Below are 25,682 nucleotides of genomic sequence, written 5' to 3'. Positions count from 1 at the left end.
GGGTTGAGTGTGTATGAGTGTGTGTGTGTGTGTGTGTGTGTGTGTGTGTGTGTGTGTGTGTGTGTGTGTGTGTGTGTGTGTGTGTGTGTGTGTGTGTGTGTGTGTGTGCGTGTGTGTGTGTGTGTAACCCACATCTGTTGCAAAAAAAGAAATGTCCCTTTTTCAGGAACCTGTCTTTCAAAGATAATTCGTAAAAATCCAATAACTTCACAGATATTCATTATAAAGGGTTTAAACACTTGTCCCCATGCTTGTTCAACCATAACCAATTAATGAACATGAACCTGTGGACACTAACAGCTTACAGACGGTAGGCAATTAAGTTCTGAGTTATGAAAATTTAGGACACTAAAGAGGCCTTTCTACTGACTCTGAAAAAACAAAAAGAAAGATGCCCAGGGTCCCTGCTCATCTGTGTGAATGTGCCTCAGGCATGCTGCAAGGAGGCATGAGTACTGCAGATGTGGCCAGGGCAATAAATTGCAATGTCCGTACTGTGAGACGCCTAAGACAGCGCTACAGGGAGACAGGACGGACAGCTGATCGTCCTCCGAACTTCACACCTGCAGGACAGGTACAGGATGGCAACAACAACCGCCCGAGTTACACCAGGAATGCACAATCCCTCCATCTGTGCTCAGAATGGCCACAATAGGCTGAGAGAGGCTGGACTGAGGGCTTGTAGGCCTGTTGTAAGGCAGGTCCTCACCAGACATCACCGGCAACAACGTCACCTATGGGTACAAGCCCACCGTTGCTGGACCAGACAGGATATGCAAAAAGTGCTCTTCGCGCGGTTTTGTCTCACCAGGTGTGATGGTCGGATTCGCGCTTATCATCGAAGGAATGAGCGTTACACCGAGGCCTGTACTCTGGAGCGGGTTTGATTTAGAGGTGGAGGGTCCATCATGGTCTGGGGTGGTGTGTCACAGCATCATCGGACTGGGCTTGTTGTCATTGCAGACAATCTCGAAACTGTGTGTTACAGGGAAGACATCCTCCTCCCTCATTTGGTACATGACCCTCCAGCATGACAATGCTACAAGCCATACTCCTCGTCCTGTGTGTGATTTCCTGCAAGACAGGAATGTCAGTGTTCTGCCATGGCCAGCGAAGAGCCCGCATCTCAATCCCATTGAGCACGTCTGGGACCTGTTGGATCGGAGGGTGAGGGCTATGGCCATTCCCCCCCGGAAATGTCTGGGAACTTGCCGGTGCCTTGGTGGAAGAGTGGGGTAACATCTCACAGCAAGAACTGGCAAATCTGGTGCAGTGCATGAGGAGGAGATGCACTGTAATACTTAATGCTGCTGCTGGCCACACCAACTGGGCCCCTCCCCCCTTTGTTCAGGGACACATTATTCCATTTCTGTTCGTCACATGTCTGTGGAACTTGTTCAGTTTATGTTTCAGTTGTTGAATCTCATGTTCATACAAATATTTACACATGTTAAGTTTGCTGAAAATTAACGCAGATGACAGTGAGAGGACATTTCTTTTTTTTGCTGATTTTAGGATGATTCACAATGAATGTTTGCCTAAATAATATTTGCTTGCCAAATTGTTGTTTTTTTCTGTGCATTTTGGTTATAGGTAACTACCAACATTATTATGTGTATTATTTGTTTATTGTGGAAATTAAGATGTATTGTTTATTTAAAAAAATCAGTGTTGGTCCAAAATTTGGACAAACCTACTCATTCAAGGGATTTTCTTAATTGGTTCTATATTGTAGAATAATAGACATCAAACAATTTAAATAACACATATGGAATCATGTAGTAACCAAAAAAGTGTTGAACAAATCCAAATATAATTTATATTTCAGATTCTTCAAAGGAGCTACCCTTTGCCTTAATGACACCTTCAGACACTCTTGGCATTCTCTCAACCAGCTTCACCTGGAATGCTTTTCCAACGGTCTTGAAGGAGTTCCCACATATGCTGAGCACTTGTTGGCTGCTTTTCCTTCACTCTGTGGTCCAACTCATCCCAAACCATCTCAATTGGGTTGAGGTTGGATGATTGTGGAGGCCAGGTCATCTGATGCAGCACTCATCACTCTCCTTCTTGGTCAAAAAGCCCTTATACAGCCTGGAGCTGTGTTGGGTCATTGTCCTGTTGAATAACAAATTATATTCCCACTAAGTGCAAACTAGATGGGATGGCATATCACTGCAGAAGGCTGTGTTAGCCATGCTAGTTAAGTTTGCCTTGAATTCTAAATAAACTGACAGTGTCACCAGCAAAGCACCCCAACACCATCACACCTCTTCCATGCTTAGCGGTGGGAACCACACATGTGGAACCATTCACTTAATCTGCGTCTCACAAAGACATGGCGGTTGGAACCCAAAATCTCAAAATTGGACTCATCAGACCAAAGGACAGATTTCCACCGGCCTAATGTCCATTGCTCGTGTTTCTTGTTCCAAGCAAGTCTCTCCTTCTTATTGGTGTCCTTTGCAAGTGGTTTCTTTGCAGCCATTTGACCATGGCCTGATTCACACAGTCTCCTCTGAACAGTTGATGTTGAGCTGTGTCTGTTACTTAAACTCTGTGAAGCATTTATTTGGGCTGCATTCTGAGTTTAATCAACTTGTCCTCTGCAGCAGAGGTAACTCTGGGACTTTCTTTCCTGTGGCGGTCCTCATGAGAGATGTTTTTTGCGATTGCACTTGAAGAAACTTTCAAAGTTCTTAAAATGTTCCGTATTGACTGACCTTCATGTCTTAAAGTAATGATGGACTGTCATTTCTCTTTGCCTATTTGAGCTTTTATTGCCATAATATGGACTTGGTCTTTTACCAAATAAGGCTAACTTCTGTATACCACCCCTACCTTGTCACAACAAAACTGATAGGCTCAAACGGATTAAGAAGGAAACAAATTCCACAAATTAACTTTTAACAAGGCACACATGTTAATGTAAATGCATTCCAGGTGACTACCTCATAAAGCTGGTTGAGAGAATGCCAAGAGTGTACAAAGCTGTCATCAAGGGAAAGGGTGTCTACTTTGAAGAATCTCACATCTAAAATATATTTTGATTTGTTTGGTTACTACATGATTCCATATGTGTTATTTCATAGTTGTGATGTCGTCACTATTATTCTACAATGTGGTAAACATTTTAAATAAAGAAAAGCCCTTGAATGAGTATGTTTGTCAACTTTTGACTGGTACCTTATATATATTTTTTACAAGCTATATATAATGCAAATTGAGGTGAGAGCGATGGAAATGCTTTAGGCAATTATCTGCGTCTGTTCTGTGGGTGGCATTGTGTGCTCTTTTCGAAGGATGAGTCCTGGTCTTTCGGGGGCCCTGGGATTCGGGGGGATGGGGGTGGTCTGCTGGTCACTGGGATGACAACCCAACTTGGGATGGGGAAGGGTTTTGGCCGGTGGAATAGTGGGGAACAATTGGAGGTTTACTTAGTAGCAATGCAAATATCATGGTGTAGTGAAATGGACACTCAATCACTATGGTACTTTTTAATGATGAGTTGACAAACATATATTATGATAAATATATTTGAAACTTGTATCGAATTAGGGTAAATGGTGAAATAAGTATAGCCAGTTATACTTGTAATGGCTTAGCAGATAATAAGAAAAGACAATCAGTATTTACCTGGCTAAAAGCGAAGGAATATAATATCTATTGTTTACAGGAAACTCATTCAAAAATGTTGATGAAGTTGTGTGGAAAAAGGACAATGGGGGCAAAAACTGGCAGCTTCATTAAATAGTACCGGCAAAACACCAGTCTCAACGTCAATAGTGAAGAGGCGACTCTGGGATGCTGGCCTTCTAGGCAGAGTTGCAAACAAAAAGACATATCTCAGATTGACCAATAAAAAGAAAAGATTAAGATGTGCAAAAGAACACAGACACTGGACAGAGTAACTCTGCCTTGAAGGCCAGCATCCCGGAGTCGCCTCTTCACTGTTGACGTTGAGACTGGTGTTTTGCCAGTACTATTTAATGAAGATGCCAGTTGAGGACTTGTGAGGCGTCTGTTTCTCAAAATAGACACTCTAATGTACTCGTCCTCTTGCTCAGTTGTGCACCAGGGCTTCCCACTCCTTTTTATATTCTGGTTAGTGACAGTTTGCGCTGTTCTGTGAAGGGAGTAGTACACAGCCTTGTTTGAGATCTTCAGTTTCTTGGCAATATCTCACATGGAATAGCCTTCATTTCTCAGAAGAAGAATAGACTGACGTGTTTCAGCCATTTTGAGCATGTAATCGAACCCACATATGCTGATGCTCCAGATAGTCAACTAGTCTAAAGAAGGCCAGTTTTATTGCTTCTTTAATCAGGACAACAGTTTTCAGCTGTGCTAACATAATTGCAAAAGGGTTTTCTAATGATCAATTAGCCTTTTAAAATGGTAAACTTGGATTAGCTAACACAACGTGCCATTGGAACACAGGAATGATGGTTGCTGATAATGGGCCTATGTACGCCTATGTAGATATTCCATTAAAAATCAGCCGTTTCCAGCTACAATAGTCATTTACAAAATTAACAATGTCTACACTGTATTTCTGATCAATTTGATGTTATTTCAATGGACAAAAATGTGCTTTTTTTTCAAAAACAAGGACATCTCTAAATGTCCCCAAACTTCTGAACGGTAGTGTATGTAAGAATTGATCAACCCTACAAGTAATCCATGACTCTATTATTATGGTGGGAGATTATAATACTCTTTAAAAATACCTCTATGGACCCTAAAGGAAATCATACTACAAACTATCACGCACATGCACTTAAGGAAATCACGAATGACATAGATATATTGGAACTAGTGGATGTATGGAAGCTTAAATATCCTGACCTAGTGAGATATACAAGGAGGATGCTCAATCAAGTTAGTCGTCTTGACTACTTTCTTATGTCATTCTGTCTGTAACCAAAAGTTTAAAAAGTGTTGATAGGGGAAAGAATGTGGTTGGACCATCAAATAATTGCCCATATATATTACTCTTACAGAATGTCCACGTGGGCGAGGATATTGGACATTTAATCAAAGCCAATGTTGGAGAATCTCATATAAAATGGGATAAAGTTGTTTTGTTTTATTTGTTCCTGTAAGTATGCCTAAAGGTTGTTTGGCAAAATAACCAAATCCAAACGGAAAGCTCCTTGAACGTGGGAATATGCCAGTCCTATTGGGCCAAAATCAATTATGGCCTCCGCTCCGCACACATACTCTGGTTGGTAATAACTGTCACCAGTTGGCCAGCTCCATTTGCAGCAACACGTCGAATTCGAACTGAAACAAAGACACATTCGTTAGCGACACCACTCCGCCATGTCTAGAAACAATTTGAAGACGAGAGAGGTAGAAAGAGAAAAAAATATGTCAAGATGTGAGGGATATGTGTGAGACTTTGATCCGACGGCACAGAAAAAAGCACTCTTCTTCCCTCTCCCAGATCCTAGACTCTCATTAAGGCGACGAGTCGACCCTCAAGATCCACCGAAAGAAGTGGAGCACAGTCGTCTGAGACAAACATCGCCTGAAGTGGAGGAATAAGACTTTCTTTAATTGGCGATAGGGGGGGGGATAAAACAAGAAAGGGTACACTGAAGGTTCGTGGATTACTAAATCGTAGCATCTGTCCCTGAAATGAAATTCATAGACAAAGCATTGCTACAAAATAGGGATATTGGACACGGATAAACAGTATTCCAAAAGTGCAGTGCATACGAAATGAGAGTCTCTGCGCTTGTCAGAGGAACCCCACTTCCCTGGTGCTTTGTGCTCATAGAGAGTGTTTGTTTTAATGCCTGTCATAAATATGTATCGGGGATCTTAATCTGATGGCGCTACTTTGTCGAGAACATGAGATACTAAAATACCTCCGTAGGTCCCAGTCGTCCGCTAAATTAGAAGTTCCACCCACTCACATCGGCAGAATGAGTCACTCCGGAGTGGCAGTGTTGTTTATTAAGTTGCTGGAAACAAAGTTCTCTATAGGGAAATACTGCTTTCTTCTTTTCAGAAAAGTACACATTCAGGGGCTCCCCTCGGCTGCCAGAAGAAGAGCACGCTAAAGCATAGCAATTCAGATTGTATTGTGAATGCAAAATCTCCTTCAAATGGCTGACAGCAAATTAATGTTGTTTGTACAGCCAGCCATCTATGACCGCCTGGGAATCCTTAGTCAGTTCTTCAGCCCAGAGTAACCCATCCACTGCACTTTTTCCATCTGTACACAAATAGGCTGACATGCTGATGAGAAAAGGTAGTATGTGTACATTGTGTATTTAAACCTCTATGGAACTTGCTTACATTGTTGTGCTACTTATGGTAGACACTGTAGCTCCCTGGCCTTCTTGGATTCTCCAAAGTGTTTTCAATGGATCTTCAACCAATGTTTCAGTCAATAAAAGACCATCAGGGTTGACATGATGATGGCTAATTGTGATAGTCGAGTCAAGAGTTCCTGCATAACCCATACACAACACTCCCCCCACCCTCAAGCACACACACACACACAACACACACACACACACACACACACACACACACACGTTGTTCTATCCTCATGGGGACCTAAAATGAACTTCCAATCAAAATCCTATTTTCCCTAAACCTAACCCTTCCCATAAACCCTAACTTAACCCGCAATTCTAAACCTAACTCATAACCCTAGCCTTTGTCCTCATCGGGATGTGAGAAATGTCCCTACGAGGGAGAGTTTTCCTTGTTTAACTATCCTTATGGGGACTTTTGGGGATTTTAGGTCCCAACAAGGGTAGAAGAACCCCCCACCCACACACACACACACAAACCCGAATACCTACAGTACCTCTGTCTTCTCCCTCCCTGCAGCCCTGGAGGACCCGTGCAGTAAGGTGACCTGCAGCTACGGCAGCACCTGCATCCAGTCATCGGACTCCTTGTCGGCCAAGTGCATGTGCCCGCTGAGCTGCGACGGTAAGCCCGAGCAGGTGGTGTGTGGCAGTGACGGCCAAGACTACCGCAACGAGTGCGAGCTCTACAAGCAAGCCTGCCACACTCAGAAGAACTTCCGCCTGCAGCACCAGGGATACTGCAGTGAGTCCCCTCGTATACTTCTCCTGTACCCTCGCTCCCTCTCCCTCCTTTCTTTTGTTATTTTTTATTTATTTCGCTCTCTCTTCACATCCCGCTGGAGTTTCATTGTATCTCTCTGACATCATGTGACTACTTTTCAAATTCATAGCTTTTTTTTTCTTCATGCCAACTCTTCCAGCTGTGTGGATTATTCACTGTGGACAAACAAAGCCACTTGTTTTTAGAGCCATTTTGAGAGTTGTTTTGTCACCCGCTGTTTGTTTTGGTAGTTTTCTCCTGAGGACGTCTGACTTCGAGACATTTGCGCCGAGAGAAAGAGCCAGATAGAGCTAACCAGACAAACTAGCGTCCCCAAAAGTGAGACCCTGAGAGACTACAAAATAGAAGGGAGATGGAGTCTCAGGCCCCCAGAGGACGGCTCGAATATATATCCATTCAAAGCCGGTGAGACCAGGTTCCATGTTGCCTTACCCCTAGGGGGAGGCCTGGGTACTCAGGAGAGCTGGCCCGGTGGGCCTCTAAATCTTCCTGAGCGATTCTGTCCAAGCTTTGGCTGTCTCAACTGGCTCGCCAGTGTCAGACACATGGTGATGCTTTATATATACAGCTGGGGATAAGCTAGCCAGCACCTCCACTGTCTGCATGTCTAATTGCCTCATCGGGGGTGGGTGGGGGCTCGACTGCGGAGTGCAGGAATCCTGGAAGCCGTTCTGGTTTGTTAATGGGAGATAATGGTTTTTGCAAATGGGATAATAGCTGGGCTTGTGTTGCATCATTGCATTTCTGGCGTCAGGTATTTTTGCAAAAAAACCCCAGAGTTGGTAATGGTCTTTATATACTCCTGTGTTAGCGATTCCAATGTGCTAATATACACAATCCCTACAATCCCTGACCTTGGCAATGTGCTGCTGGCGTTGGCCCTGTTGTTGTCCTGCCTGCCCCGCCCGGGCTGTGGAAGTCAAGCTACCATTGTCACTTTTGTGTTCCTGTTATCGCTCTTTGTTTCTCAAGCCAGGGCCTTTTCTCTCCCTTTCCCTCTCTTTCCCTTTCTCTCTCTCTCCGTCCTTTTAGTCTCATCCTCCTCGGTGGTGTTTCGAATGAATTGCTCGCAGCTTGGCAGTGTTTTAAATGCGGCGCAGAGGTACATAAATCCTTTGTGTCCCCTTGCTCTATACAAGACTGTGTAGAGAGATGAGACGAAGTTGAGCAGGCAAACAGCTTCTATTTCAATAAGCATCTCCCCAGTTCTATTATGATTACAGTTGATATGGCCACCAGCGCCAGCTGCCAGCCTGTCGTCCTCTTAGATCCATGGGCTTCTTGGCTTTCCACTTTGTCTTTCCAAGGCAGCCCGTGTTGATAGCAGGCCTATCTCCAGCATATCCCTGGTGATGGATAACCATGTCCTACCACTAACCTCTCTCTTTCTCTCCCCTGTTTATAGACCCCTGCAAAGACAGCGAGAACAGTCTAAATGTGGCGTGCCGGGTGGAGCCACGTACCCGCCAGCCCCTGACCTTTGCCCCCCCGGAGTCCTGCCCACCTGTCAATGAGCCACTGTGCGCCAGTGACAGCCAGACGTACGAGAGCGAGTGCCATATGACGAGGACGGGCATGCAGAAGGGCATTGAACTCAGGAAGATCCACCCGGGCCGCTGCAAGAAACAAGGTGAGCCAGCACGTTCATGCACGCACACACAAACTGCACTGCCTTGACCAATAGATAACTTACCATGTCCTTTATGGGCTGTGTTGTGTTACATGCATGACACCAGATGGTTTGCTTGATAAAAACTCACAAAGGCTTTTCTGGGCCTTCTGCACAGTCAGGTTTACAGTAGATCAAATCAAATCCAATTTTATTTGTCACGTGCCAAATATATCAGTGAAATGTTTACTTACAATCCCTTAACCAACAATGCAGTTTTAAGAAAAATACATGTTAAGAAAATATTTACCAAAATAAACTGTAAGGAGAACTGTAAATTAAGGAGCAACAATAAAATAACACTAGTAGGGCTTTACACAGGGGGTACCGGTACAGTCAATGTGTGGGGGCAGAGGTTATCGTCCGGGTAGCCATTTGATTAGCTGTTCTGGAGTCTTATGGCTTGGGTGTAGAAGCAGTTGAGCCTTTTGTACCTAGACTTGGCGCTCCGGTACCACTTGCCGTGCGGTAGCAAGGAGAACAGTCTATGACTAGGCTGGCTGGAGTCTTTACCAATTTGTAGGGCTTTCCTGGGCCGTACCCACTACCCTCTGTAGTGCCTCGTGGTCGGAGGCCGAGCAGTTGCCATAACAGGCGGTGATGCAACTAGTCAGGATGCTCTTAACGGTGCGGCTGTTAAACTTTTTGAGGATCTGAGGACCCATGCCAAATATTTTTAGTTTCCTGAGGGGGAATAGGCATTGTCGTGACCTTTTTCACGACTGTCTTGCTGTGTTTGGACTATGATAGTTTGTTGGTGATGTGGATACCAAGGAACCTGAAGCTCTCAACCTGCTCCACTACTGCCCCGTCGATGAGAATGGCAGTGTGCACTGTCCTCCTTTTCCTGTAGTTCACAATCATCTCCATTGTCTTGATCACATTTAGGGAGAGGTTGTTGTCCTGGCACCACACTGCCAGGTCTCTGACTTCCTCCCTATAGGCTGTCTCATCGTTGTCAGTGATCAGGCCTACTACTGATGTGTCATCAGCAAACTTAATGATGGTGTTGGAGTCGTGCTTGGCCATACAGTCATGGGTGAACAGGGAGTACAGGAGCAGACTGAGCATGCACCCCTGAGGGGCCTCCGTGTTGAGGATCAGCGTGGCAGATGTGTTGTTACCTACCCTTACCACCTGGGAGGTGGCTCATCAGGAAGTCCAGGATCCAGGTGCAGAGGGAGGTGTTTAGTCCCAGGGTCCTTAGCTTAGTAATGAGCTCTGAGAGCATTATGGTGTTGAACGCAGAGCTGTAGTCAACGAATAGTTTTCTCGTGTGGGTGTTCCTTTTGTCCAGGTGGGAAAGGGCAGTGTGGAGTGCAATAGAGATTGCATCATCTGTGGATCTGTTGGGGCGGTATACAAATTGGAGTGGGTCTAGGGTTTCTGAGATAATGGTGTTGTGAGCCCTGTGGCCTTGTGAATGTTGACCTGTTTAAAGCTCTTACTCACATCGGCTACGGAGAGTGTGATGACACAGTAGTCCGGAACAGCTGATGCACTCATGCATGCTTCAGTGTTGCTTTCCTAACATGCTGGTAGAAATTAGGTAAAAACGGATTTAAGTTTCCCTGCATTAAAGTCCCCGGCCACTAGGAGCGCTGCCTCTGGATGAGCATTTTCCTGTTTGCTTATGGCCTTATACAGCTCGTTGAGAGTCGTCTTAGTGCCAGGATCAGTTTGTGGTGGTAAAGAGACAGGTAAAAAGTGTGGTCAACAGCTTATCATGAGATACTCTCAGGCAAGCAAAAAAATACTTCCTTAATTTTAGATTTCATGCACCAGCTGTTGTTTACAAATAGACACGTACCGCTGCCCCAGCTGTTCTGTCTTGCTGATGGACCGAAAACCCAGCCAGTTGTATGTTTTCCATGTCGTCGTTAAGCCATGACTCGGTGAAACATAAGATATTACAGTTTTAATGTTCCGTTGGTAGGATAGTCTTGTTCGAAGCTCATCCATTTTATTATCCAATGATTGCACATTGGCTAATAGGACTGATAGTAAAGGTAGATTACACACTCGCTGTCAGATCCTTACAAGGCAATCTGCGTCTCTTCTTCATGTGAATGACAGGGATTTGGGCCTGGTTGATTGTCTGAACTAAATCCTTTGCGTCCGACTCGTTAAATAAAAAATCTTCATCCAGTTCGAGGTGAGTAATCACTGTCCTGATATCCAGAAGCTCTTTTGGTCTTACGAGAGGGTGGCAGAAACATTATGTACAAAATAAATTACAAATAACGCAAAAAAACACACACAATAGCCCGTAAAACGTCAGCCATCTCCTCCGGCGCCATCATCATCATGGATGATACCGATCTGGAGTAATCCAATGTTCCTGTTGTGTGATAGGGGCTTCAGTAGACCACCGTGTCTGTAGCTTTTCTGCTCTCACCTCCACACATCTGAGACTCCCCATGGAGTTAAAGACATAGGCTCATGGTGTGATGCACTCTACTACACACAACTGTGGTTTTGTGCTTCAAATAATTCTCAGTTTCTGCCCTGCAACACACCGACTCTCTTTTGTCAGCAATATTTTGTAGTCAAGCTTGAGTACAGATAAAGACCGCTATTATGTGGATACATATGGGACTTCTCAGTAGAAGCCTAGCACTGTGTGTTCCTGTGAATTCATTTAGTTCTCGATCAAGTTAACAGGAACCCATTCTCTATCTGTCTTTTACTGAAGTGAATTGGATAGGCATAATACTTTTTAGTTTTCTAAAAAGAAAATGTATTTCAACAGTCATTTCATTTGGAATGTAGATCAATGACATCATACGGTATGTCCCTCTAATGTTCGAGTCCCAGAGAAGGCAGCTCCGTAATTAGGTTCCAGTATAGCATGACCACTTTACAGGAAAGAGAAAGAGAGGAAATGAATTCATGTACACATTTGATTGTGATGGAGAGCATAATGAATTTGAAGCTCTGAATGCCGTCTCAACCTTCTCTAAGATTGCCTCGATTCGTCGACTGATTTGCTGCATCACATTTCAAGTCACATTTTATTTTAAGTCCATTATTACAACGTCTCAACATGCTTTACAGAGGAAAATTAAACATTTAAAAAAGAGAAACAACCATGTCCCTCATTCATTTTGCAGAGATGTGCAAGGTGGAGTGCAAGTTCAATGGCGTGTGCCAGGTGGAACGTCAAGGCGTGCGCTGCTCCTGCGAGCCTATCCAGTGTGACGGGACCTACAAGCCGCTGTGCGGCAAAGACGGACGCAGCTACGTCAACGACTGTGAGCGGCGACGGAACGAGTGCCTGGCTAAAGCCCACATCCCCGTCAAGCAGCAAGGCCCGTGTGGTGAGTCAGGTCCTCTAGGAGGGGGGTAAAGGGGTGAAGCCTCTGGTCTTTCTCTCTCTCTGTCTCCCTCTGGTTGGCTCCTCCTGTCCTGTGTATGTACTGTATGTGTGTTTGTTCTGTCTGTCTCTTGACTTGTCAGTAGTGTCCGGTGGGAGGGGAGGTGAAAAAGCGAAAAGACAGGAAGTTACTATGACCACCACGTTTCCCTTCATCCCCCATCTACCTCATGCCCGTCACGCTCCGCCATCATGTGACACATGAAACACAACAGCCTTCATGTTTCGTTCATGTCCTCCTACCTCCCCGGGAGTGCCAGTCTTCCACTTCAATGGTTTCTCTCTCTCTCTTCACAACACTAAGTTTTGTCTTGCCTGTCTGTCTCCGTCGGTCTCTTTTTTTGTCTGTGCGGCTTCCTTTTTAAACAGGTATTCTTTCTATTTCAGTGCGTCTGTCTGTATTTGTCCGTGTGACATCTGCCGCTGTTCGGGACACACCCCTCGCTTCAGCAGGGGAGAGTTCAACCTTTGACCTCTGGTGGACACTGACCACTTGGGGGGGTCAGAGACTCTCCTCCAATTGGACTAAACAGGGGTGGTTGTCTTTCTCCTTTCTCTTCTTCTTTCTCTTTTCTCTTTTTCTTTTCCCTTTCTCCCACTCTCTCTCTCTCTATAACGGAGTAGTACGTTCTCTCTCCGAACACTCCAAGCTGTCGCTCTTGTCTCTCCTCTGTGCACCCTCCTTGCAGCCCTACTGTGTCTGCGGGAGGAAGAAAGCATCCGTCCGTGAGGTTGGGGAGCTCCTCTTCTTCCCAGTGCTGTGTTTTGCTGTGTTAACCCCTTTCCCATCTCCCAACCCCCTTTCCCCCCTTTTCCCTCAACCCTCAGCATATGATGGTACCCTGCTACCCTAGCATGGCAGAGCGCATGTAGACAACCCCCCTGCCCTATGCCCAACCTCTCTCTTGTCACCCGGGAACTGACTTTAGCTATGCCAAATGCCTATACAGTGGGGAGAACAAGTATTTGATACACTGACAATTTTGCAGGTTTTCCAACTTACAAAACATGTAGAGGTCTGTAATTTTTATCATAGGTACACTTGAACTGTGAGAGACGGAATCTAAAACAAAAATCCAGAAAATCATATTGTATGATTTTTAAGTAATTGATTTGCATTTTATTGCATGACATAAGTATTTGATCGCCTACCAACCAGTAAGAATTCCGGCTCTCACAGACCTGTTCGTTTTTCTTTAAGAAGCCCTCCTGTTCTCCACTCATTACCTGTATTAACTGCACATGTTTGAACTCGTTATCTGTATAAAAGACACCTGTCTACACACTCAATCAAACAAACTCCAACCTCTCCACAGTGGCCAGGACCAGAGAGCTGTGTAAGGACATCAGGGATACAATTGTAGACCTGCACAATGCTGGGTTGGGCTACAGGACAATAGGCAGGCAGCTTGGTGAGAAGGCAACAACTGTTGGTGCAATTATTAGTAAATGGAAGAAGTTCAAGATGACGGTCAATCACCCTCGGTCTGGGGCTCCATGCAAGATCTCACCTCGCGGGGCATCAATGATCATGAGGAAGGTGAGGGATCAGCCCAGAACTACACGGCAGGACCTGGTCAATGACCTGAAGAGAGCTGGGACCACAGTCTCAAAGAAAACCATTAGTAACACACTACGCCGTCATGGATTAAAATCCTGCAGCGCACGCAAGGTCCCCCTGCTCAAGCCAGCACATGTCCCGGCCCGTTTGAAGTTTGCCAATGACCATCTGGATGATCCAGAGGAGGAATGGGAGAAGGTCATGTGGTCTGATGAGACAAAAATATAGCTTTTTGGTTTAATCTCCACTCACCGTGTTTGGAGGAAGAAGAAGGATGACTACAAACCCAAGAATACCATCCCAACCGTGAAGCATGGAGGTGGAAACCTCATTCTTTGGGGATGCTTTTCTGCAAAGGGGACAGGACGACTGCACCGTATTGAGGGGAGGATGGATGGGGCCATGTATCGCGAGATCTTGGCCAACAACCTCCTTCCCTCAGTAAGAGCATTGAAGATGGGTCGTGGCAACAACTCGAAACACACAGCCAGGGCAACTAAGGAGTGGCTCCGTAAGAAGCATTTCAAGGTCCTGGAGTGGCCTAGCCAGTCTCCAGACCTGAGCCCAATAGAAAATCTTTGGAGGGAGCTGAAAGTTCGTATTGCCCAGCGACAGCCCCAAAACCTGAAGGATCTGGAGAAGGTCTGTATGGAGGAGTGGGCCAAAATCCCTGCTGCAGTGTGTGAAAACCTGGTCTAGAACTACAGGAAACGTATGATCTCTGTAATTGCAAACAAAGGTTTTTGTACCAAATATTAAGTTACCTTTCTCATGTATCAAATGTTTATGTCATGCAATAAAATGCTAATTAATTACCTAAAAATCATAGAATGTGATTTTCTGGATTTTTGTTTTAGATTCCGTCTCTCACAGTTGAAGTGTACCTATGATAAAAATTACAGGCCTCTACATGCTGTGTAAGTAGGAAAACCTGCAATTCCGGCAGTGTATCAAATACTTGTTCTCCCCACTGTACGTGCCTGCTGACTAGGTCTCTCAACTTCTTCATATAATCAATTGACTATATGTAGAATTTGATCAGCGGTGGGCAAACTATACCGCTGTGAAGGCCATCCGGCACAGATGCAGGCTTTTGCTCCTGCCAAGCAGTAACACACCCGATTCAGCAAATCAAAGCCTTGATCGAAAACTACAATGAGTTGATTTTGTAGAATGATGGGTGTGTTACTGCTTGGCCAGAGTAAAAACCTGCACCCACCGTGGTTCTCACAGGGTATAGATAGCTAAATGCGCGACCACAGTTGTGGTTCTCCTCAGACAGATATCTCTATCTCACTCTGGTTGGTTATCTGAATACTAAGTTGTACTCGGCGAGGTGATGTTGAAGCTTCACAGTATCATGGTGCAACTCATTAGCATAGTTTTTTCTCATCTCTTCCCCTGTCTTTTTGTCACGCATAAATTAACATGTGAAATGTCTGCGGTGCTTATGTTTGTAAAATTGTTTTATTTAATTATTTCTGACAAAGTAAACGGTCACCGTTCTTTTTGCCGTATTGTAGCAGGTCGCGAGTTACAGTACGTTTTTCAATGTGTTTCTGTTGACATTTGCATATTTGCTTGACGACATGATGAGATTTAGATTTTAAAACATTAAAAGATCTCCTTTCAGATTTAATTCAACATTAAAAGGAGAGGAGTGAGGTGCCGAGGCTGTTGGCTTACTTGTGGGAGTAGTATGTGTGAGAGGGTGTGTGTGTGTATGTTTGGTTTTGTGTGTGTGTAGGCTTCTTTGGGTGTGTGTGTGCAGCTGTTTTGTATGTGACAGTGTCTGTGTCTAAATGGCCTCCTTGTCACGAAGCGATCAATAGCACAGTCAGAGGACAGGTTACAGTTACAGCTGTGCCACGCGGCATGCAGCAAAGGACACACTATCTCATCACTGTGACCGTGGCAGCCATTGCACTTCCATCCTAACCACAACACACACACTCCACAAAGGAGCTTGAGTCATCCTTACTGGGCCAAACCACATGCCACCTCTGGGAACCACAGTCCCCTGCTAACTTCAATGGCAGTCTAAAACATACTGAAAATCACTTACTGTACATCAGAAGTAGTGATCGCAAGTACACACACACAGTGCAGAAGTGAAGGTCCCTGCTGTCCTTTTTCATCTATAGTCCTCCCATCCAGCTGCTGTTCTGGCATTCCTGGTGTGTGTACAGTCTTCTACATGCACCCCAATAAGCCTGAAGTGGTTCAGTCTCCATCGTCTGCTGCCTGTCACTGGCCGGCCTTTTGTCCCGAAAGTAGATGCGTTTGTTTTGAGATCAAAGCAAGAGCTGCATGTCGCCATGTATTGGTTTTGTTTATAGTCTTTTGCTAGTTATTGAGTTATTAGCCCGGTTATAGATCATTTGTATTCAGTAATAGGAGAGTGATTGCTTCCTGCAAGAGCACAACACATCTACATTTCAAGACCTCTTTGAAAAGCTAGTCAGGTAAAGAGCTTTTATCTTAAAGGGGCAGTGTTGAATTTTGAGACAGGCTTGAATAAGCTAAGTTGCAGAGAGTAGCATAATTAATGCATTTTATTTTGTAAAGCGGTTTCTTGCACCAAACAACCCAAGAACATTTTCAGTCACCTCCTTGTCTGAAGGACAAGTGGATAAACAGGTTAATGTCAAGCCCTGCATGTTTTCTTTTCAAAAGTCTCATGGAATGTAGACCTACATTGAACACCACACTACTACTGTAGGTTGAATGATAAAACAGCTATTTACATGTTAAAATGTTATGGGATGTATTATGATCACATAGCCACAGTAGCCTACTTGGTCACTGTAAAAACTGTAACTTAAAGCGGGTACAGCCTCAGTGTTCACAGTAAAACTGTAACTTAAAGCGAGTACAGCCTCAGTGTTCACAGTAAACCTGTAACTTAAAGCGGGTACAGCCTCAGTGTTCACAGTAAAACTGTAACTTAAAGCGGGTACAGCCTCAGTGTTCACAATAAAACTGTAACTGAAAGCGGGTACAGCCTCAGTGTTCACAGTAAACCTGTAACCTAAAGCGGGTACAGCCTCAGTGTTCACAGTAAAACTGTAACTTAAAGTGGGTACAGCCTCAGTGTTCACAGTAAAACTGTAACTTAAAGCGGGTACAGCCTCAGTGTTCACAGTAAAACTGTAACTGAAAGTGGGTAGAGCCTCAGTGTTCACAGTTAAACTGTAACTGAAAGCAGGTACAGCCTCAGTGTTCACAGTAAAACTGTAACTGAAAGCGGGTACAGCCTCAGTGTTCACATTAAAACTGTAACTTAAAGCGGGTACAGCCTCAGCGTTCACAGTAAAACTGTAACTGAAAGCGGGTACAGCCTCAGTGTTCACATTAAAACTGTAACTTAAAGCGGGTACAGCCTCAGTGTTCACAGTAAAACTGTAACTGAAAGCGGGTACAGCCTCAGTGTTCACATTAAAACTGTAACTTAAAGCGGGTACAGCCTCAGTGTTCACAGTAAAACTGTAACTGAAAGTGGGTAGAGCCTCAGTGTTCACAGTAAAACTGTAACTGAAAGCAGGTACAGCCTCAGTGTTCACAGTAAAACTGTAACTGAAAGCGGGTACAGCCTCAGTGTTCACATTAAAACTGTAACTTAAAGCAGGTACAGCCTCAGCGTTCACAGTAAAACTGTAACTGAAAGCGGGTACAGCCTCAGTGTTCACAGTAAAACTGTAACTGAAAGCGGGTACAGCCTCAGTGTTCACATTAAAACTGTAACTGAAAGCGGGTACAGCCTCAGTGTTCACAGTAAAACTGTAACTTAAAGCAGGTACAGCCTCAGCGTTCACAGTAAAACTGTAACTGAAAGCGGGTACAGCCTCAGTGTTCACATTAAAACTGTAACTTAAAGCGGGTACAGCCTCAGTGTTCACAGTAAAACTGTAACTGAAAGTGGGTACAGCCTCAGTGTTCACAATAAAACTGTAACTGAAAGCGGGTACAGCCTCAGTGTTCACAGTAAACCTGTAACTTAAAGCGGGTACAGCCTCAGTGTTCACAGTAAAACTGTAACTTAAAGTGGGTACAGCCTCAGTGTTCACAGTAAAACTGTAACTTAAAGCGGGTACAGCCTCAGTGTTCACAGTAAAACTGTAACTGAAAGTGGGTACAGCCTCAGTGTTCACAGTAAAAATGTAACTGAAAGCAGGTACAGCCTCAGTGTTCACAGTAAAACTGTAACTGAAAGCAGGTACAGCCTCAGTGTTCACAGTAAAACTGTAACTGAAAGCAGGTACAGCCTCAGTGTTCACAGTAAAACTGTAACTTAAAGCGGGTACAGCCTCAGCGTTCACAGTAAAACTGCAACTGAAAGCGGGTACAGCCTCAGCGTTCACAGTAAAACTGCAACTGAAAGCGGGTACAGCCTCAGTGTTCACAGTAAAACTGTAACTTAAAGCGGGTACAGCCTCAGTGTTCACAGTAAAACTGTAACTTAAAGCAGGTACAGCCTCTGTGTTCACAGTAAAACTGTAACTTAAAGCGGGTACAGCCTCAGTGTTCACAGTAAAACTGTAACTTAAAGCAGGTACAGCCTCAGTGTTCACAGTAAAACTGTAACTTAAAGCGGGTACAGCCTCAGTGTTCACAGTAAAACTGTAACTGAAAGCGGGTACAGCCTCAGTGTTCACAGTAAAACTGTAACTTAAAGCGGGTACAGCCTCAGTGTTCACAGTAAAACTGTAACTTAAAGCAGGTACAGCCTCAGTGTTCACAGTAAAACTGTAACTTAAAGCGGGTACAGCCTCAGTGTTCACAGTAAACGTGCGCTGGGAGTTGCACAACATTTTCACAACGTTCAAGACCTGAAATTTGGTCAGTGCCATAAACAATTTGAGAAACACTGGACACAACCATCTTATAAGCTGAAAAAGACAATGTTGCCCTGTTTGATATATAAGCCCATATGGTCTTCCACAGGAATGTGTCCGAGGTCAGTTTCTCATGAGATAGCCACTTTAAAGATGAATGGTGGTGGATTGTGAGTGGCCAGTTCATAGCATTCCCCAGATGCTCAGATGAAAAAAGTCCAAGGGGCTTAAGATGTGTCTGCCTTAACCCAGAGCGCTCAAAGAAAGCTTTTACTGCTGTGAGACAGGGACACATTAGATGGTACAGAGGATCACAGACAGACAGACAGACAGACAGTGAAGTACTTAGTTTGATGGTTAGATAATTTGTTTGAATACCGTTTGAGAGCAGTGCAATATTGGCTCATTGTGTGTGTGTGTGTACATGCATATATGTGTGTGTGTGTGTGTGTGTGTGTGTGTGTGTGTGTGTGTGTGTGTGTGTGTGTGTGTGTGTGTGTGTGTGTGTGTGCACCTCCTCCCAGAGGTTAACAGAGAATCACTCAGCCAGAGAGACATTGTCATTGACAAAGAGCTTCGGGGAAGGAGGAGAACTGGGGAGAAAAGTGAGCCTACGGTGACACCCTGTATGCACACATGACTGTAATTCGCTTTGGATAAAAAGTGTCTGCTAAATGGCATATACACAAGCCTCTCCGGTGAATATTTATAATTTGCATGTTGATTTGATTATCATCTCCGCCACGCAACGACACAAGTCAACAATAATAGACTGAGTAGCTATTAAACCCAGCGAGGACCTCCAGTGATGTTTGGTAATGAATCTAATTAGTGTAGTTGCAATGGGAGTCAGGTTGACGGTATGGCAGGGGTACTAGGGATTATTTTTAACGTGGCCCATAGCGGACTGAAGTGTGTGTGTGTGGTGATGTGGGTGTGTGTGTGTGTTTCAGTAGTGGCAGAGTTGCAGCAGTCACCAGGCCTTATGGGTATAGCAGGGTTCTGCTTTGGTGAGACACCCCTCCCCTTACCCTGTCTGTTGCACCCTTCCTTCCTTCCTTCCTTTCTTCCTTCCTTCCTTCCTTCCTTCCTTCCTTCCTTCCTTCCTTCCTTCCTTCCTTCCCTCCCTCCCTCCCTCCCTCCTCCTCTCTCACAATGTATGTGTTGTGTGCCCTCTGTGGACCACCATGCCAATGATGCCCATCTGCTGTTTGGTGGCCTGCATTACCTTCCTTCCTCTCCTCCCCCTCTCCTCTGTACATATACACGTCATGAGATGGAGGAGCTCATCTTTGTACAGTGGTTCTTCCTTTAAGAGTTACGAGCTTATGCTGCAACAGTTAGTGGTAGATGGTGGCATTCTGTCATTGCATCACACCTTCACAAGTGGGACTTAGAACGCTGACCTTTTGGTAGTCTAATCTGTGGCACAAATGGACTTTTCGTAAATTAATGGAGGTGTTTTCAGCTTGAGAGTCTATCTTCTCTGGCACTAGAGTCCTGCATCAGGCAACAACAACAAACAACTGTTGGTGGTCCTGGAGGTAAGAGAGAACTTGGATAAATTCAATGGGGGAATTTCACTTGACATGTGGACTGACAATTTTCCAAAAATAGGCACGGTGGGCTTTTGGTTTCTCTCCCTCTAAAAACAGAAATAAATCATTCCAAATAACAAACTGCCTTTATTTACAAATTAGTAAGAATGTCTCACCCCATGTTCAAGAATGGCCTTTTCCCCTTTATTCAGATTATAACCGCTGACTTTCGGTTATTTGAAAAACGAAATCATCTCCAAAATGTTGTCATTTTTTAAACATAGAAAGTTTCAGTGTAAACCACCAGAAAATACAGAACAAATATTGTGGTTAAACTCAAATGTACTAATTGATAAAAATGAATCAAGTGGAAGGGGGGAAAAGTAAGAAACTTGTCTGTCGGGAAATTGTGATACATAAAAATATATACCAGTTTCATTTAAAAAAAATTGACAGCTGTGCCATATAGATCGCAAAATAGTTTGGAAGAGATGTTCAATGTAACGATTCCATGGCACATGGTTTATGAATTCACACGCAATTTTCCATTCCACCTGAAAGCCTGGTCATGGTGCTAAAGAATGTTGTACAGGTGGCCTTCTAATCTTGTCTAATGGGAGGGCCGGCCCTGGTACCTGTTTATTTTCCTGGGCTTTCGCGTTCAGGTTAACACTGGCGAATAGCACTGTGATAGCCTACCCTTGATTGGCTATCAGCAGGACAATGCATTGTTTTCTAACCACATCTGGATGGGATCCATAACAAAATACTATGGGAATAAATATCACTGAATGACAGAAAGAGTGGAATAAAGTAGGCTAATGAAGGCAACACATGGTTCCTTACTGGAACGCCCAAAGTCATTCAATTGTTATGATAGGATTTGGAGCAATAGCCAACCTGCGTGTGGTTAACTATTTCAGCACCGTTTCACGCTGCTCTGAGACAAGCATGGGGCCTGGTCTTGGTAAATCAATTAGATGTTTATTTTCACTGAATCTCCGTTTGGGTTTTGGTTAGACTACAATTAGGGAGTTGAAATGTTAGGATTATTTTGCTTTTCACTCGCTGTCACTTAGTAGCCTCCTCCCAACCGGTTCCATTATACAGCGCCATATTTTCCTGACGGAAATCCTGAGGGTTTCGTTTTTTCGTTTTTCTTGGAATAGAATGGCAACAATGGCTGACACTTCAATAACATGAAATAGAATTCTGCGGCAACCCGCAAGCTGTGCTGCAGTACGACACAACTTTTAAAGGAAGAACCATTGTATGTGTTCCCTCATTGTTGTCTTTTTCTGTCCTCATTTACTTTTGCTTTTTCTATATTTCCCTCTTTATTTCCCCCTCTTCTCCCACCCCCTCTCTCTCGCCTTCTGTTTCGCTGTATTTCACTTAATCTGTGTCGTCTGGTAGATAAAGCGTGTTTGGGGTTTTAAAAAGCAAGTGGAGGACTAAGGTGTTTGTTTTTGTCCCCTTGCAGCCATTACTCTGTGATAAGTGCTCCGTAGCAGGGAAACAGGGCCCGCGGGCCTTCCTTTCACTATATGCTAATATTTAGCCTTTTCTCTCCCGTTCTGGCACCTATTTTAATATGTTCCATAAATGTTTTCACTGCTAGTGAGACACGGGTGGCAGACCCCCCCCCCCCCCTTTGCAGCACCGACAAAACTGAGTAAGGGTGCTTCCCATTTGGCTGCTTCTCTACAATGGTGGCACTGACACCCGCCTCTCCCTCACCCGATTGGCTACTGACAGCATGGGGAGGGGTTTTCTCTGATTCTTATCGTGACATTGGGAGTAATCCTGAAATGGACCAGGGAGCAAGGAAGATTCCAATCTACATATGCATGAGTAAGGAGATGCTCGACCACAAAAATATAATCTCCCTGCTTTTACATCCATATGTACAGTGTTGAACCGCATACATTACCCACGCAAACACGGCTAAGAACATGACACTCCATCTCTCCTGGCTTATATACAGAACGCCCGCCGAGTGCATTCAGCTCGCCTCTAAATCTTGACTAATGTGACAGTTTAGTGAGAGAAGGGAAGAGGCAACGCCTCTCTTGGGGAAAGACGGGCAACGGAACATTTGTGGCTGTGGATGGGGGTATACACGTAGCAGAACGTCTGTCAGTCGCTAGGCCAGCGGCTGTAATGGTTCTCGACGCAATCCATAGTGCTGCATACCAGCAGCACCCCAGAAGCCCATTTCTTCTGACAAGTGTTTTAATCCCCCTGGTTTTAATCTCGGGGATGGCAACTATAAAATATCAGACTAATTAAAAGGAAAAGGAAAGCAGGGGAGCGAAGGGAGGGAGCATGGCCTAGACTGGTGGGAGAAGGGCACAAAGCGGAGGCAGAATTCAGACTCCCAAGTCGCCACTTCAGAGACAGACACATTGTCCTTCCGTAGAGAATCCACTGGGGTTTCTTTACTTCAGCTAGGAGCAGAATTATTGATCAGAGGAGAGTTACTCATCTCCATGACCACTCCTGCAGCGATGCACTCGCTTACAGCCATCTCTCCACGGCACACCTTTTTCTCTCACTTCTTTGATTAGATTTGTGGCACTCTGGATCTTACACACACACCATTGTCTTGTCTCTTTCATCTGATAAACAAATAGGGGACATTAAATAGTATGTGTGCATTTGATGCTTGTATGTGACTGACTACTGCAGCCTCCCAGTATATGTCCTGCTCTCCTGAGGCATATGACTGCGAAAGCTCCAGTCCTTGAACAGCACACCCACCACGACCATCACTAGCCAGGCCTCCGGGATGGCAGGCTGCCGTTTCCAAGTCTCCCTCACTGTTTCTGAAGGAGAAAAGACGCTTTCAGTCCCTTAAGATTTTTTTCCCCGACTGAGAATATGTAAGCCATCTCAATTACCAAATCCGGGTATAAGGGCTGCTGGACGTTTCTCAAAGTCTCTCATCTTACACTCTCTCTCCTCACTAAGATTATTTCACCGAGAACTGTGGGAGTTTTGCTTCTTCTATTTAATAAATCTGGAATAAAAAAAATGTGCCTCCAGAAGGATTGCGCATTAAAGAATAAAGAGCTTTTTGGATTCTTTTCATCTTATTTTTTGGTGTAGAAACAAAGAGAACCAGGGACAAAAGCGTTATCTGAGACTGCAGTTGCATGTTAGGGAGCCGGGCCTTGGGAAATGGGTCGGTGAATCCATTTGAAGGCCATGAGTGTGTGTGTCGATTGCCCTCTGTTTCCAGCGCTACATACACACAGTGAGAAAAGAAATATCAGGCAGAATAGCTTTTTCTGAAGCCTGGCAAAATTAGGCACAGTTCCACTACTTATATATTTACATGCCAATTTCGCAGCTCTTTCAAACCACCGGCGTTCCCGCAACACAGAAATCAATAGCAGTGTTCCACTGCTTAAGCCGCAACATTCCAATTACAAAAACTGAGAGCCTTGTCTCCTCGCTCATCCTTGCACATGATCAGTTTAGATTTGTTAAATTATGGTCGCCGGTGGGCAATGCTCCTCCTCACACCCGTATCAGCCAGGGCCTTATCTTGTTGTTTTGCTGTTCCCTTTTTCTTTAAGTGCCGAATCAAGGTTGCCTTTCTTGTCCTGTGAAGAGACACTATGACACTGACGACAGCCTAACAGCCTGAACGTTTGTTCTGCACTAGTTGAAATAAAGAAATAAGCATAGAATAACTTAGAAACCTTCTTTGTTGTGTGCGGACCCTCTACATTGCAGCCAAACTACACCCCAACACAATGGTGAGCTGGGAAGCCACCACAAGCCTCTCTCCCTAACAGCTGGAGATGACGTCACTGGTATTCCATGGGCAAGATAGCGCCACATAGGTAAATTGCCTTTTGCTATCTGTTGATGATTGAACCAAGAGCGCAAGGCTGAGGCCCAGGGGAGGGGAATATTAAGAGTATTAAATGCACCTGTGCTTTCAAAATGAAACGGCAGTGATTTCTTAAACAGAGCGCCTGTTGAGATGCTAGTCTAATCCCATAATAATCAGGGTAATGACAGCACTCCCTTGCGCTCGCTGGGAAGCCGCGGATCAAATGCATCCTCACATCCTCTTCCCCTGGCTTATAATCTTTCTCCCTAACGGCCGACATGGCGCGTTATGCCCCCACCCGCAAGACATGTCTCAATGAGCCTCTCTCGCATGGCTTCGACACCCTGCATAATTCTCCTGTCCCCTTGGCTAGATGAGGACGTACGTCACAGTCTCCCGGGGCTTTGGGGTTTCAACTGTCAATCCGTTCCAACCACCCATTCAAGAGAATGAGAGCAATCTGCTGACCATCTAAATGTCATGCTTGAAAGAATGTGATCATAAGAAGGAGATCATCTTCATGGGCGATTTCAATATAAACCGGGGAAATAGAACTTGCAGGAAAAAACTCAAAGAAATCACAGATGATTTCAACCTGACTCAAAAAATACAAGGTCCAACCAGAGTAACACAGTCATTCTATACTCAAATTGATCTGGTGTTTACTAACAGACCTGATTGAATAACTAAGTCCAGTAACTTACTAACTGGCATATCTGACCACAATGGTTCAACGAGGACCTCTTTAGGCAGATGATAGAACGGGATTTTTCCTTGAAAAAAGGACTGAAGTCTGGTAAGAATGATGACAGATGTACAATTGAAGTCAGAAGTTTACATACACGTAGGTTGGAGTCATTAATATGTATTATTATGTATTATTGACTGTATGTTTGTTTTACTCCATGTGTAACTCTGTGTTCTTGTATGTGTCGAACTGCTTTGCTTTATCTTGGCCAGGTTGCAATTGTAAATGAGAACTTGTTCTCAACTTGCCTACCTGTTCAAATAAAGGTGAAATAAAAAATACATAAAAATGTATACTCGTTTTTCAACCACTCCACAAATTTCTTCTTAACAAACTATAGTTTTGGCTAGTCGGTTAGGACATCTACTTTGTGCATGACACAAGTAATTTTTATAACAAAAGTTTACAGACAGATTATTTCAGTTATAATTCACTATATCATAATTCCAGTGGGTCAGAAGTGTACATACACTAAACTGACTGTGCCTTTAAACAGCTTGGAACATCCCAGAAAATTATGTCATGGCTTTAGAAGCTTCTGATAGGCTAATTGACATCATTTGAGTCGATTGGAGGCATATCTTCAAACTCAGTGCTCATTTGCTTGACATCATTGTAAAATCTAAATAAATAAGCCAAGACTTCAGAAAAAAAATTGTAGACCTCCACAAGTCTGGTTCATCCTTGAGAGCAATTTCCAAACGTCTGAAGGTACCATGTTCATCTGTACAAACTAACACCATGGGACCATGCAGCCGTCATACCGCTCAGGAAGGAGACACATTCTGTCTCCTAGAGATGAACGTACTTTGGTGTGAAAAGTGCAAATCAATCCCAGAACAACAGCAAAGGACCTTGTGAAGATGCTGTAGTAAACAAGTATCTATAACCACAATAAAATGAGTCCTATATCGACATAACCTGAAAGTTCGCTAAGCAAGGAAGAAGCAACTGCTCCAAAACTGCCATAAAAAAGCCAGACTACGGTTTGC

At 44.3% G+C, this 25,682-nt stretch overlaps 1 protein-coding gene across 1 annotated transcript in view; it reads left to right on the top strand.

Moving 5' to 3' along the window:
* Nucleotides 1-25,682, top strand: part of LOC135527407 (agrin-like) — a 567,339-nt gene that overhangs the window by 364,964 nt on the left and 176,693 nt on the right. The window contains 3 exon segments of the mRNA XM_064955939.1: nucleotides 6,853-7,077; nucleotides 8,522-8,746; nucleotides 11,899-12,105. Of these exon segments, the coding sequence (XP_064812011.1) occupies nucleotides 6,853-7,077; nucleotides 8,522-8,746; nucleotides 11,899-12,105 (657 nt within the window).

Source organism: Oncorhynchus masou, chromosome 33 (genome assembly GCF_036934945.1).
Source record: "Oncorhynchus masou masou isolate Uvic2021 chromosome 33, UVic_Omas_1.1, whole genome shotgun sequence".
Lineage (NCBI taxonomy): Eukaryota > Metazoa > Chordata > Actinopteri > Salmoniformes > Salmonidae > Oncorhynchus > Oncorhynchus masou.
Note: the sequence above shows the minus strand (reverse complement) of the source record. Positions and strands in the feature narration are given on the sequence as shown.